Genomic DNA, 14934 nt, shown 5'->3' with positions numbered 1-14934 from the left:
CCGGTAACCAGTGAGATACTACACTCACTCAATCCATGTTTGCACATAACACAGCCGAAGACTCGTGTCAAAAGAAATATTAAAAACACAAGAAGTGTTCAGAGGTAATGTAACGCTGTGTGGGTGTTTTGTCTGTTCTGGGCTACTGTAGAAACATGGTGGACTCCATGTGTTGAATACCTACCAACAATGTAAGATTTTTAAGATGATTTTTTTGGCCTTTTAATGATAGTACAGCCGAAGATAGACAGGAAGCATGGGGCAGAGAGGGGAAATGACACACAGTAAAGATGTGGGATTCGAGCTGGGGCCAGCTGCAGCGAGGACTGTAGCCTCTACACACGTAAGAGGCCTTTTTATGTTGGATGTGTTTCGGGGGAACAGTCAGTGCCTCATTTATTTTCTGTATTGTCTGCTATGAGTAGTGTATCATTGGATCTTTTGTTCTTGTAATTGTTCATTGCCTTTGTTTGTTGTCTTGTGGGCTGGGCACATTTGGTGCATGATACTTGAAAAAGTAAATGTGTTTACTTACTTACTAGAGCTCCCTAAATCTTACACACTAAATGATATATTTAAAAATCCAAATACCAGCTCCAGGGATGCTGTTGGAGAATGCAGCAGATGTGGGACTCACCAGTAACAAATCTCAACTCAAGTCCAAAATGAAGACTTCTGGTTTACATGAACAGGAAGCTGTGATTAAGCATTAAGTCACAGGTGAATAAATAACAACACTAAACTTCAGATTCCATCATTTATTTTTATGTGAACGCCATTGATAAATCAGCCAGCGGGTTGTGTGATGTAGGTCTGATGGGAAATCCACAGTTTGCTGAAGCCATCAATCAAACTCAGAGGGGAAATTGTCCGTTAGGAATTAGTTGCATCTCATCTTGTGTGTGGGAGCATGACTGCACTATGACAAAGCATCGCCGGTAGTGGATCTAGTTTCTTTGAAATGACTCAACCAGGAGGTGCTTCCCCACATGGTCCTGCTCTGATCTGTAACACCGGGAGCTACTTTATGGCCAACAGACCCCAAAGCGACACATTCAATCAAAAAAGGCAGACTGCCAGCCAACATCCAAAGCATCAGAGCATCCAAGCAAAGGGGGGCGAAATGCAGTTTGTGTTTGTGATGGATGCAACTGCCATGCAGAGAGAGAGAGCGGATGAGAGAGGGCGCATATATTTGTAAATGCTTGACACATCAGTGTTGACAAAACGAGTCATGTGACGACCATGAAGATGGCGCAGCTTATGGTATATTTCTGTTTTCTTAGTATTTTCTTGCACCAGCTCGACTGAAGAAATATCAACGACCTATTACCGACTAATTACCGACCGATCCAGCCTCAGTTCACGGGGGCTGAGCAGCCTATTGTGGATCAGCTGGACTTGAACGCGATTGGCTGGGTTATAAAACAAAAACAAAACAAAGAAAATGAAATATATATATAAGCCACATAAAGAAATCCCTGTTCCACTTGAAATGCGGCTTTTTTTTTTTTTTAAGGAGAGCATAAAAACCGCTCGCCGTGTGCGTGCGTCAAGTGCGTGCATCCCTTTACGCGCGCGTGTGTGTGTGTGCGTTACATTAGGTGGACACGGAGACTGCATCAGACTGGAGACACACGCCGGGACATAATAGAGCGGAGATATTGAGGCTTGGATGGTCCTTTCCTCCTCTTCCCACCCCCCTCTTTTTTTGTGTGTGCACACACTCACACACACACAAACGTCAGGATGCTGAATCCGGTCGAGACATGTAGGTCCCATGTATGAGAGCAACCGGGATCATTTGTAGCCTTCAGCTCTCTGTATTTTTTTTATTTTATTTATTTTTTTAATTTTCAGCAGCATCATCTCACGATATCGACATAATGTGGCTTGCTCTACCGGAGGGAAAATAACCAATTATGTGGATACCTACAGAAGAGGAGAAAATCGGAGTTGGTGAGTGAAATGCGCTTGTTGTTGTTCATTAACGACGTTTTGATTTCGAGCTTCTCCTTTTAATTGACTTTAATCATACACTGTTGTGATGGATGAGAAACACCCAGGTTTGTTCATCGACACCCCGCATAGCCTGTCCAGCATTCATTTTTTCTGTTGTTATGCCCATTACACCCAGTGAAAAACACATAGACTTATAATGGCTGATATACAAGGCCAGTGACTGCATAGAAAAGGGAAATTGCGTGGGTTGATACAGCCTACAACCCACCACCTTTAAGATGCTATCGCAGTTTATACACAACCGACCACAGGCGGTGCTTCTCTACATCAGACTCCTACTTTTTTTTTCTAGTTTGTAAAAAAAAAAAAAATGCGTCAATGTAGCATTTTAGCCTTTTCTTTTCTGTGAGCATATCTGGAGGGGGGGAAGAAAAGGAAGGGGGGGGAAAGGCGATTCGTGTTGAAACCACGAGGGGGCATCGTGACTGCGTCCCTCCAACAGGTGTAGGCTGTGGAGTAAAAGCTGGAGTCTACCTGTAGACTGGAAACTGTCTTACTGCTGCAGGAGGGACTGCACTGTGCCACACGCTTCCTCCACGCATGTGTGCACTTTGACCCCTGTCCAAAGCAACATCAGCACGTCTCCACTCAGGCTCATCTTTAAAATCAAACATCAAAGCGGGTTTTCAATGATTATGAGGCGTCACACGTTTAATATAAAGTGGCTGCTGAATCCCTGCGGACACGGCAAAAGTGTCTATAGCGTGTGGTTATACTATAGAGGGTTTTCAGTAGAGGGGGGTGAGGGGGAGATGAGTCATGTCCGGATGCTCTACAGCTTGATACTTGCAGGGGCTACTCATGCTGCCTCACACATGATATTACCCCCCCATCCACCCTCCATCCTCCACCCTCCTCCTTTCTACATACACGCGCCCACACATACACACTTTGTTTGGTGGCACTGGATTCATCATGATCGTTTCATAAAGACTGCAGGATGAGATGCCCTAATGGCAATCCACCATAATATCAAGCACCTCTGCCACTGTACAGTAATCTTAACGCGTTTAATCGCCAGCCAGCCATCCAACCATCAATTTATCCATCACAGGATGACTGCAGGTCTTTTTCTCAAGAACAGATATTATCGATGGTCTCTTTACTATAATATATCTATCAGGAGGAGGGGGGGGCAGGGAAGATAGTTTTGTGTGCGGGGAAAAGCAACAGTTCGGCGCAGCCTCCGCAGCAGCAGCAGCAGCAGCAGCAGCAGCAGTCGGTGCAGAGTGACCTGACGCTGTCCACGGTGCTGATATGCGGGGAAGCAGAGACGCTCTATACCTACACAGTACACACTGTACCAAAGCAAAGGCAACCCAAATTACTCTGGTCAATTACCCCCACCACCTTCCTCCTCTTCCTCCTCCTCCTCTTCCTCACATAACATGTTGACATGCAAGGTTTAATATTTCTCCAACATCGTCGTAGGTGAAGCCCACGCTGCTGCTGCTGCTGCTGCTGCTGCTGCTGGCCTGCTATGTTAACTGGCTGTACAGCTCCATACAGTATTCCTATCTATTGCCTCATTTGTCTTATTAGTGGCACCATTTTTGCATATTTCTTTGCTTATTCTGTCTCATTAATATGACCACACACGCCGATATGTAACCGAGCAGGCCTCTATCTTTCTTTTCCTCCTTTCTTAATGGGCACCTCATGAAACCTTAATGCCTTTCTTAGAAACGCCGCCTATTCATTATGTTGTTCTTGGTTGTGTTTATGCAGGAAATAATGTTAGTTTGTAAATCACTTGGGTTATTGAGTGGCAGCAAAGGCCTGAACTGAATGTACTGTGGTGCTGTCCGGCTCTTTCCCTACTCTGGAACTGCAACTGATGATTATTTTAATCACCAATTCATCTATAATTACTTGTTTTCCTCAATTAATAACCAGTCTGTGTAATGTCAAAAGAACCCCAAAGTAAATACTCATTATACCATAAAAACATTACTAACTAAATTATAACCATCAATTTGCTAATCAATCCTCAGTGCAGTCTTCTTCAAATGGTTTGGTTCTTACTTTTTCAATCTTATTTTCAAATGAGTCACTGATGGATCTCTCCCATATATATAAGCGGCGATATTGAGAGAATTTATTTACCCTTTTATTTGAAAGAGCTCCGACTGTAAGTCAGTACCTTCCCACATGAGAGAGGGAGAGAGTGAAATGAATCAGCTGGCTTCATCCGTGGCCACATGGATGCGGCTCAGACACAAACTACTGTAGCGGTACACGAAATAATCAAGCAATCTAAGGCCACCATTATCTGAAATGGACAGCTCTAGGATCAAACGTTCTTCATGAAAGAACAACAGATAGAGCTAATGTTCATCTGAGAGTGGGATTAGAGAGATTAATGTAGCCCAAAGTAGCATTTCTTCATGGTTTTAGCCGTGATTAACCGTGATTTTTTTTTTGTTGTTGTTGCTCAGCCTCATTTTTGGTGAGCTTCATGAGTGTTCTAGTTTTATGCACCTTAACTGACATGCTCAATAAATACACATAATGTTACACATGTGATAGTCATGTACACTAAATATTATATGACACTAATTTGGGATCAGATATGGTAAAATGCTTCTCTGCCTGTGGCAGAAATCTCTATAGTTTAGCAAGACTTCAGCACATCTCAGAGTAAGTGAGTGTGCATTCAAGTCGTGCTGAACAACATGACTCAGTGGGCGAAGCCCAAAGAGCATTGTGTAATTTTTTTACTTTAGCAAGATCTGGGACAGGACAACTCAAGCCAGGAAAGCAGGACCTTCATGGTCTTCATACACACATTGCGTTACAAGAATGCTTCACACGGTTCAGCTTCAGTTGTGCCGATCCAAGAAAGTTCATTTCAGTGCTGCAGTTTAGATGAGCACAGCGTCCTCTTTAATAAATTGTTTCTCAGTACAGTGGCACCATTAGCGCTCAGTTGTTTTGAAAAAAAAAAATCACAATTTATAAGCCATAATAGTTTATTGTTGTTCTGGCAGGGTTTTTTTTGATGACATCTCAGTTTTCTCTGCAGAATATTTCCCCCCTGAGGGCCATTGTACAGTTCTGTACTCTATGTGTCTCTCACTTAGTCTAACGCAAGGTCATCAGGCCATGCATGTTGTGCTTTAAGCTTCACTATATAACATGTAGAGGAAAAATATTTTTCAAGACAAGGCAGCATGTAATAATATTTACACTGGAGGATGATACTAGTCTTATTTCATCTGTCACAAAAGAACAATAATATTTTTGAACAAATTGTCGATTACATATTGGATTTGGCTTGTCCTTAAAAATGCACAACAGCAAAGTAGATAGGTGGAAAAGGTCACTCTCAGACATACCTAAGACTAGTTTTCTATTGAGTATGTAGTGAACACATTCTGCCTGGGTATATTTGCATCTTTTATAAGTGAATTTGGTGGAAATAGACGTAGAAAAGTGACTCAAACACATTCAACACTCTGAATGGCATTATAGTTAATGTGATCCAAGAGTGCGCCTGTGATACAAGACAAACCTCTCAACATAGACACAATGTTTGCAGTGCTACAACTCTCTCTCTCTTTTATCACCGTGGAAAGCTCTGCATTGGCACATTTTTTTTGGTTATTAGGTGCTGTTATGGAAAATCAACTTCAGCTTCTGTTCTCACTTCACGCCAACACAGAAAAACTGAATCCTTAAGAGACTGTTTGCAGGCAATAATACTGTTGGGTAGATTTGTGAAGAATAAATTGATGCAGGAAATAGTGAATGTTGCGTGCTTTGAGTTAAATACTAAATATCTCGTCTGTGACTGTGAATCTCTTTCAGTCTTTAAATCTAGAACATTAAAGTACCCACAATATTATTTTATTTTATAATGAATCCTGCCTGATTATAGGTTTTAGTTCTGCTTGAGTTCATTTGAAACATTTGAAATGTTTTACGTCTCCCTTATTTCACCATACTAGTAACAATGTAGAGTATATGCAAGTAATATAAATCTACTGTATGTACAACAGAAAAGGGCGATGTAATATTATAAATAAGGTGAATTCAAGGAAACATGCCAACACATAAACACCTAAAACCTTATTAGTTATTTCAGAGACAGATTATTGCCTGGCAGTTTTCAGAGATTGCTTGTGTAAAGATCAGCTGATGATCACAAGCAGAAGTTTGCTATTAAAACAGATCAGTGAGTGAAATTCACCGGGCAATAGTTTGAACTATTTTTAACTATTACAGTATTAAGTTTAAGAAAATGCTTACGGACTCATATGAACTTGTTTGTGTTTATTCTGTTGTGTATCGAGGCACACACGTACACAAACGACGCAGGATATATATATGATTTTCATCTCCCTGCTCCCTTTTTGATCAAGTCATCTGTGTATTGTGCCGTTTCACATTTTTGGCTTATATGTTCTGTTGAAAGTTTACACAGAATAAATAAATAATGAAATGAATATAGAAATATCTATACTCACTGTTTTTGTAGTTTTTGAAACAATGATTCAGCTATTCGCATGACCTTGTTTTTGGTCTTTATTCATATGCCGGTGTTGATCATCATCTTTTTGCTGCCATCAATGACCAGATTACTTGGAAGAATCCATATTGTAAATTTGCCACTTTAGGGAACTTCTTATCTCTACTGTAAGAACTATAGCTCCTCACACATTTTAATTCAAGTCTTGTACTCTGTGGTGTCAAATAGTGGAGGAGAATATAAATTTTGACAACCAAAACTGAGTAGGCTGCCCTACAGAGTCTCGACCAAAGTGTATTTTATGGTCTTTATATTAAGTTTTTACTTTTAGTTCACACTGAAATGTTCTGAGACACAGATTGGACCAGCTGGAAGATTAATATATGGTAACATTTTATCTTTGTAGGCAAATTATCCCAAAGTATAAAATGCCTTTTTAAAAGCGAGCTCGCACCCAAAACCCCAAATTTAATCACAGATGTGCTTGATAGTTGATGATTAAATGAATGTTTGAATTATGTTACGGACATCTATGTGTCATATATAGAACAATGGAAAAGAAAGTGGAGGACAGCAGGAGTCTCCTCCTGTGCTTAAGCACCATAATTCGCCCCAGTGAGTTACTGGTTACACAATAATGTCTATAAGATGCCATGTGGACTATGAATGCAATTAATAGAGGGACAGTCTGGACTGATATACTGTTGCTGAGTAGAAGTGCTCTCATTTGCCAACATTTTCTACTGCCTGTCCCGTCAGTCTTTCCAACATCCTACGTTCAACATGTTGAAGTCCAAAGATGAATTTTTGTTGGTTGTGCTTTGAGGATATGCTAATGCTCTGCAGCTTTTTATGCACAATGAAAGAGTGTTTACACAGCTTGGAGGTTTTGTGCGGAAGAACTATGAAAATATGAGCCCGTGTGATGTTCTAATCTCTCCGGAACATGACAATCTCATCTTGCTCTGACGTGGCCTCCGCTAAAGAGTTTTCAAATGGTATGAGTGCAGGTTTTTGCAATTCAAATGAAATAGAGGCCATTAAAGAACAGGACTCTCAAATAGGAAATACTTAGCCCTGGCTGGAAAAAAGGCCTGAGGCAGACTGAAAAAGGTGACAAGGAGGCTCTTTAAGTCCATCCATCTCTCTCTCCGTCTAATACATGCCCAATACGCTTGACTTGAACTCCAGTGCCATGCAGCATCCATAAGCTTGCCATTTTAAAATGCTCAGATCCCTGCAGCAGTTACAGTGAAGAAAGAAAGCCCTCCAGTTTGTAGATGATCTGTTGCCATAGTTACCCGAGCACAGGAACTGAGCACTTGTTACCCTCAAACAGGCAACGGAGCCGAGCCCAAGCCCCTCCTTCTCTTCCTCCCCCTCACTGGGTCCCCTGGCTAGTTCATTAGCATAATGATTCACACCAAACTCTCCTTGAAGGGCCACCATTTGTAGGTTTTTAAAATTGTCAGCGGAGCCCTGTCGTCATTAAACAAGTTTGCCTTGCGTTCTGTATGTTACATGGCTCGTGGTGCAGCGCTGCACAGATAAAAACAGGCTCCAGACGACAAGATGTTTCTGGTGTATGGTCGACGATTGCATGATGCTGCAAAAGCAGGTGGCGTGGAAGATTTATGCTAATATCGCCTCATGATAAAGCAGTGTTTAGCCTCACTGCTTAGCAGTTTGTGTGGGCTCTATTTTGGGATACAGTTCAATTAACTTAACATTGCACAAAAATCAGGCCGCTTAAGAATTAATTGCCTATTAAAATGACTACCCACTTCAGGGTGGGAGCTTGTTTACAGTTTGCTAAGCAGTGGTTCCTGTGTGACGCTGTGTTTAGATGTTTGCATTAAACAGCTTATTAAAATCAGTGCTACAACCCCAAAACTCTTGCTGTGTGGAGATACAGCAGCGTAGGGGAGGCACCTCTGCTTAAATTTAGACGCCACAGTGTTTATTTGTAATGTGTCTACAGTCATGACTAAAACTAATATGAAGTCAAATACTGTTCTCTTTTTCTGCACAGTGATCTGCAACTTCCGGTCACCAATATGTCAGGCCCTGGTCCTGGAGATTGGGGAAACTGTACAGATTCTGGAGAAGAGTGAAGGTAAAGATTTCATATTGATTGATTGAACAGTGGTATTATTATTATTTTTAATTCATTAGAAAGATATCAACTACATAAAGTAGACGCTACTGTTGTTTGGTCATTTGTTTTTTTTAATCTGGGAATTTGGGGGGTTTGCCGGTGGGGTGGAATTTACATCCTACAACTAAAATATCTTTTTAGTATATAAATTTGAGAACCTTTAGGCCAAATAGATGAATGAATATATATTTCTCCATCCTAGAAACCTAGTTTTCCTTGTAATCCTTAAATTGTTGAAAGAACAGCAATATTTTAGTAAAAATAAAGGCACTATCTCTGAAACCTACTCAATAAACAAAATGTGAAAAAAGAACTACACATAATCACAATATTTTAGACTTTATTTTGAATGTTTGGTGGTTACCGCCCTGTTTTAACCACCAGTCTAGAGTAAACTGCAATTGATTACATAATATCATAGAGGTATTGAAACGAGTATAAAGAACTGAAACCCTTTAAAAAGCAGGACCAACACCAGCAACATACTGAGCTCATTTTATGTAACGTTTGTAATAACATAATCACACTAGTACAGCCATTGGTGTCTAGAAAGCCACTCATCTTATTGGTATCCATCATATTGTCCCTGTGATGTACAGTAGCCTAGCTAAGAACCCCGGCTACTCTACTATTCAGTGGTCAATAGATGGACTGACTACAAAGTATCAGTCAAAACAGCATGTTTTAGTCTCAAGAAGCACATTTTTAATAATTTAGTTTAAGCTGTTTTATAGAAATCAGTATATAATCAGGCTAGTAAGGCATATAGTTAACAATAGTCAACTTGACTAATATATCAAAATATTATATGTTATAACATTGTTATAACTGATATTTCAAGTACAGTCTGATTTAAAATGATAATAAAACCAAATACGTGGCTGGCACACTGTCAAAAAGTACCACAGTGTACAATAATGTGTTTCATCGTGAGGTGGTGAGGTTTTTATTTTATTTTTTATGATGTGCTCTTTGCTCTTCTTTCAGGTTGGTACAGAGGCTTTTCCACCAAGAAGCCATCTATCAAGGTAATTACAACAGCACAAATTACTGTTGTGTTGATTCCTGCAGGCTACATACAGTATTCTCCATTTAAAATGAAAAGAGAGTGAATAAAACACATCTCTAGACTCATATGTACGAGGCAAAGAAAATAAAACATCTGTATAAATGGAACAGTCTCCATATGAAGGTTTTTATTGAAGGCCAATGCATATTTGTGAATGGTATGATGTCAGAGATCCCAGAAATAACATCTAGACAACAAAAGACTTTAATGACTGAGTATCTTATTGAATAGAGCTCTGTTGACAGAAATAGAAATCTCCTGACCTGAATTTCCAGAGGTGCTTTCATAAAGACACGCTTTTAATGGTTCGAGTACTTTACGGCACATAAGCACACAAGTAAATGTAGTGCCATTTCCAAGATGTCATTAAAAAGATAATAAACCTAGAGTATAATACAACAGATACACTGTATGTGCATCACATGCACCACAGCCATCACTGTGAGTGAATGCTGTACAGCCACTCCGTGTTGTTTTCTCTCCTGTCTCTCCAGCAGATGGTGCAATTAGTAACCTGAAAACCAGTAATTTTACCAAAACAAGCTATTTTTACAAACATAAATCGCCAAATTAGTTATCCTCCATACCTCTTTCCTGCAGTGACTTGCTGTTGAGTTATACCTCTGATCAGGAAAGAAAGAAGGTCAACATGGACGACAGGATGGAGAATCCAAACCTCTGTTCATGTAGCATCGTTAGGATAAATCCTCAGTATCCTCAGACCATAGGTGCAGAACTCAGAATAATACAACATCATCACTGCTGACAGAGATCAATACTCTGCACTGCAGTAAGTGGTTATTATACTGACTGACACATCTGCTTCCCATAGGATTGATCGTTCGGTAAAGGATGTTTATGACAGACTCCATCCTTGATAACCTGTGGCTCTGCTGCAGAGTCAAAGTTAGAGAACAAAGACGTAAACTTTGCACATCCACAACACAAACAGTAGCATCATCAGACACACATCTGTCAGATATATCATTAAAACACAACAGCAGGAGGTCGTTTTTGATATTTCACACGTCCACTCTGCTTCAAACTGAGAAGTCAGAGGCTGAAATGTTATGCGATGCTGCTGGGGATGTTTTAAAGAAAGCACAAAAGCTGTCCAGTATCCTGCTAAATGTAGGTGTTAGTGGCTACATGCTGTCCTTCTCTACTCTCATCAGCTATTTACAGTTCTTACTAACACCCCTCCATTTTGTTATGTACTCCTCTGCCCACATTCATTCGCCCCCATACTCTCTCTTTCTCTCTCTCTGTGCTGAGAGAATTAGTTGTGCTCACTGTGGCCAATTCTTCACATCTGGCAAATTAGAATAAGAAAAATGAACTGCAAGGGTGGCAGTTGGCACCACTCAGTCTCTCATGCCCTTCCCCTGCTAAGCCGAGCCACAATAGAGCTCCTGCACACTGCTCCGCTCTCTTGTTTCTATAGCGTGTGCAAGCAGTATGGCTAAACATGTCAGCGCACAGCAAAGCAGATATTGTCAAAATACATATAAAGGGAGTGTGATCGCGCCTTTACCTCAACATATATCGCATAATACAGTACTTTTAGGTTTTAGTGTATGTGTTGCAGGAGAATTGAGAACATATTCTTGTCACACTCACTAACATCTCTGCTCCTTCCTCTGTCCACAGGGTATTTTCCCAGTCAGCTATGTCCACTTGAAGAAATCCACAGTGACCAACAGAGGGTAAGTTGTTCTGCATTACAATTAAGATTACATTTATTACTGTTTATAACATGTATGTATGTGCCCCACCCTATTACATCCAACATACGTCATAGGATACTATAGACATTTTTGTTTATTCGGGCAAATTTTTTCTTTTTTTCTAGCCATCATTTTGGCTCTGTCAGTGCATATGGCACAGTTTTTTGTCTCTCTTGACAAATTTTGGAATTCAAATTTTAATAAATCAATAAAAAATGTACTAACCTCTTAAGTCATAAAAGACAAAAACGCCCACTTTAAAAAATTATCTGCATAAACCTCTTAAAAACTTCAGCCCTGTTAAAAACTTCCAAACACACAACATGATTGAATGTTTGATTTTAAGAGAGGACATTTTTGTCCCTAATGACTCAAGAGGATAGTACATTAAACTGATGCTTGAGTGTTGAAAAGAAAGCCAGAGTAGCAAAAAATTGTGCATTCATTTCCAAATATGCTTTATCTTCAGTGTCCACATCCACCGTCATGGACATATCCATACAGGCTTAAGTTATCTATTATTTGTCACAGTCTGAGGATGTACAAAGAGTAAGGTAGTTTAAATGAACTGCCACATTCAAGAGAGCACTGCTTTCTGACAAATCTTTCTGACAAATTCACAATATGCGTCAGATGAGGTGTACCTAATCTCCAAATAAAGACAGGAAACCGTATCACTGAGCTACTTCTGAACACAACAGGCATAATTGAAGCATGCTAGAACTTATATCTGACATTTTTTCTCTCTATACTGACTTTGATCGTATCTGCCTTTACCATCCTTTCCTCCACAAAATTTAAAGTCTGTACCTAAAGCCGTGTGAAGCTCAGGGAAGTCATGGGGCCAGGCATTTCTGTGGTTTCTTACCTAAATCTATAACCCACTGTGACTGAATGAATGTTAACTGATAGAGCAGAAACATTTAATTATATAATGAAAAGTGGAAAGAAGCTGTTTTTAAAGACTGTGAAAAAATAAATAAATGATTTTCTCTATCAGATTCTTACTTTAAGGGATAGTTAGCTACATGGTTCCGAAATATTCTGCAAAAGTTAAAACTGGTCCGGTTGAATCTGGTTGTGTTTTTGTCCTAGTGGTTTGACGTGGCTCACTTGGAAAAGGTTGAAAAGTCCTTAGTATATCTGACTGTATTAGACCACTATAGGCAGTGTTATGCTATGAAGTGAAGCTTATATGATCAAACAACTGCAGTTCCTCAAATGGCCAGGCTGGCTACAAAATGAGTCAGTCTCCATAAGCCTCCATGTTAAAACGTCCAACATCACAGCAGAAATAAACATGTTTACAGCCTGGTACAAAAAACAGTTTTGGTCTCTATAGCATTTTTTTCTGTTCATGACAATTTTACTGAATGCAAATATTTTTTTAAATCACCTAAATTATATTTAGGCTTAAAGTTACACATAATTAACAGCATGGCCACTTTGACTGACACATTACAGATGGCTTGTTTGAGCACCCAGGCTTCGTTCAGCCCGCCGATGATGCACGTCTTTGCCAATTTTTTAGATTAGCCGAGAGGTGGAAGAGGCAGGACTGCCAACATGGCGTCGGCGAGAGCCACCACACTCTGAGCTTCAAAGAACAAGACAAAATAACACACACACGCTGTCCATTCTGTATATTTTCAGTGATGCAAACCTGTGAGCCGAACCTCTTTATGGCAAAAGTTTTCCAGGATTTATCAGTGTGTTGAAGTCCCTTAATTTGTATTTATTTCTTCCAAAAATAAACTTTGTCATCAGGTATAGCCTTATTTTTGGTCCTACCTTTTTTTTTTTACTACATAATGCATCACAATATATTTCATGATGTGAAGATGGTATCCATAACGCCCTACAACTCAGCCACGCTGAGATGAAAGTGAAGGAACACCTATATAGGAAACATTACATCATCTGTGTGTTATAAAGTGGACACATAGTAAAAAAGAAGGCAGTTAAATATATTTCATTTTATGTAGGAGGGGATTGCAGCTCAAAATACTGAAGACTTCTTGTTTACAACATCAGCAGTGATTTCTCTGTGCATCGCTACCAGACCTTTATTGAGACATATTGGAGGATGATATGAGCATGGACGATAAAAAACAATCCTGTTTGTTCTTTACTGGTCATGAGCTTTCCTTCACTCAGGAAGTGTGATACAGATTGTGATCATAGTCAGAGAATGATGATTAGTGACGATCCAATCTTCAAGACAATTACCATCAGACAGCAGCCGACACGCACACACACGCGCACAAACATGTACACACAGTGGTCATCTTCAGTTCAGTCACAATAGCCAGCCCATGGCTGTAGAGGCCAGAATAAAGGCGAAGACAAAAACAGGCAGCAAAGCTCTTTATCAGCCTGAACTCATGGATGTTAAATCTGCATGCTGGGATCTGTGGCTCATTGTGGACTGGGAGTTTACTGCTCTATCACCATCCTCCAGTCGAGCTACCACAAAGCAGGATGACTCTCGTTTGCACAGTTAAAAGTTCAGAAATTGACATTATTATACTTTCTCACTCTCGGAGTTGCACTTTGGGAAATCTGCTTTGCTGTCTCATGGAGTTAATGAGGTGACACACGTACTGCATATCTGTAGTTCTCCCAAAGCATCCCTGCCTACAGTGTAATGGATGGAGATGCTTCCCTTGTTGCAAGAACTATGATACAATATTAAAGATTGCAGCACAGGCCGGAGCTTAGCGAGCAAAGTGCGAAGTGTCACAAGAGAGCTAACCTTTGGTTTAATGTTTCCCTATGAATGTGGTCTCACAGGAAGGATGTGAGTTGTGCTTTTTACTGGAGTGCTCTACCTCCACTCCTATCTGGAGCCAGAGTAAATCTCATTACTCTGTGTGATATTAACTCTTTGTTATTACTGAAGCAGTGACATGTAAGTGTGTATATTTGTCACTTGAAATATAATTACTGACACGTTATAAAGAACTAAAAACTAATTGCATTACTTCACCAGTAACTTAACAACAAATGTAATTAGTTACATTACAGTACTTTTGTTACTTAGCCCATCTCTGTGCGTTTTAAACAACTCCCAAGCCTCCACACCAGCACCACACAACAGCTAGCTTAATGATCAACTTAGCCCTGGTGAATCCAAACATAGACATATATACATAGACGCCGCATTGAGCGCTGAATCGTACGTAAACGGCGCCGCCATATTGGTTCGGGCAGGTCTGCCCGTAAACTAATACAAGGAAATGGACTGAACTTCATAAAGTGCCTTTCTATAAAGTGCTTTAAGTTATTGCCTCTTATACACCCATTCACACACACACTAATATATCTGGGAAACAAACAGGCACCAAAAACAACGTATGTAGCTTTTAAAGTGATGATTATAAATATTTACTCCTTATGTAAGCACCAAACCAACGTATGTATTTTTCTAATGCTGAGTGTTTACAGCTACTAATGTGTGTAACACTGTTACTGTGATGATAAATAT

At 40.0% G+C, this 14934-nt stretch overlaps 1 protein-coding gene across 4 annotated transcripts in view; it reads left to right on the top strand.

The window, feature by feature from the left end:
- The first annotated feature begins 1584 nt into the window (after positions 1-1584).
- The window catches only part of LOC104935857 (dedicator of cytokinesis protein 3), a 51061-nt gene continuing 37711 nt past the window's right edge, over positions 1585-14934 (top strand). Inside the window, exons 1-5 of one of the 4 annotated variants that reach the window (XM_027288841.1) lie at positions 1585-1771; positions 1864-1959; positions 8526-8609; positions 9639-9679; positions 11371-11426. In XM_027288841.1, the coding sequence (XP_027144642.1) occupies positions 1923-1959; positions 8526-8609; positions 9639-9679; positions 11371-11426 (218 nt within the window). In that variant the 5' untranslated portion in view covers positions 1585-1771; positions 1864-1922. Of the gene's footprint in view, positions 1960-8525; positions 8610-9638; positions 9680-11370; positions 11427-14934 lie in introns of all 4 variants that reach the window. The other 3 variants (XM_027288840.1, XM_027288842.1, XM_027288843.1) reach the window with 3 other exon arrangements.

This window comes from Larimichthys crocea, chromosome XV (genome assembly GCF_000972845.2).
Source record: "Larimichthys crocea isolate SSNF chromosome XV, L_crocea_2.0, whole genome shotgun sequence".
In the NCBI taxonomy this organism is placed as follows: Eukaryota; Metazoa; Chordata; class Actinopteri; family Sciaenidae; genus Larimichthys; species Larimichthys crocea.
The sequence above is the reverse complement of the archived record's forward strand: the minus strand, read 5'-3'. Positions and strand labels throughout refer to the sequence as shown.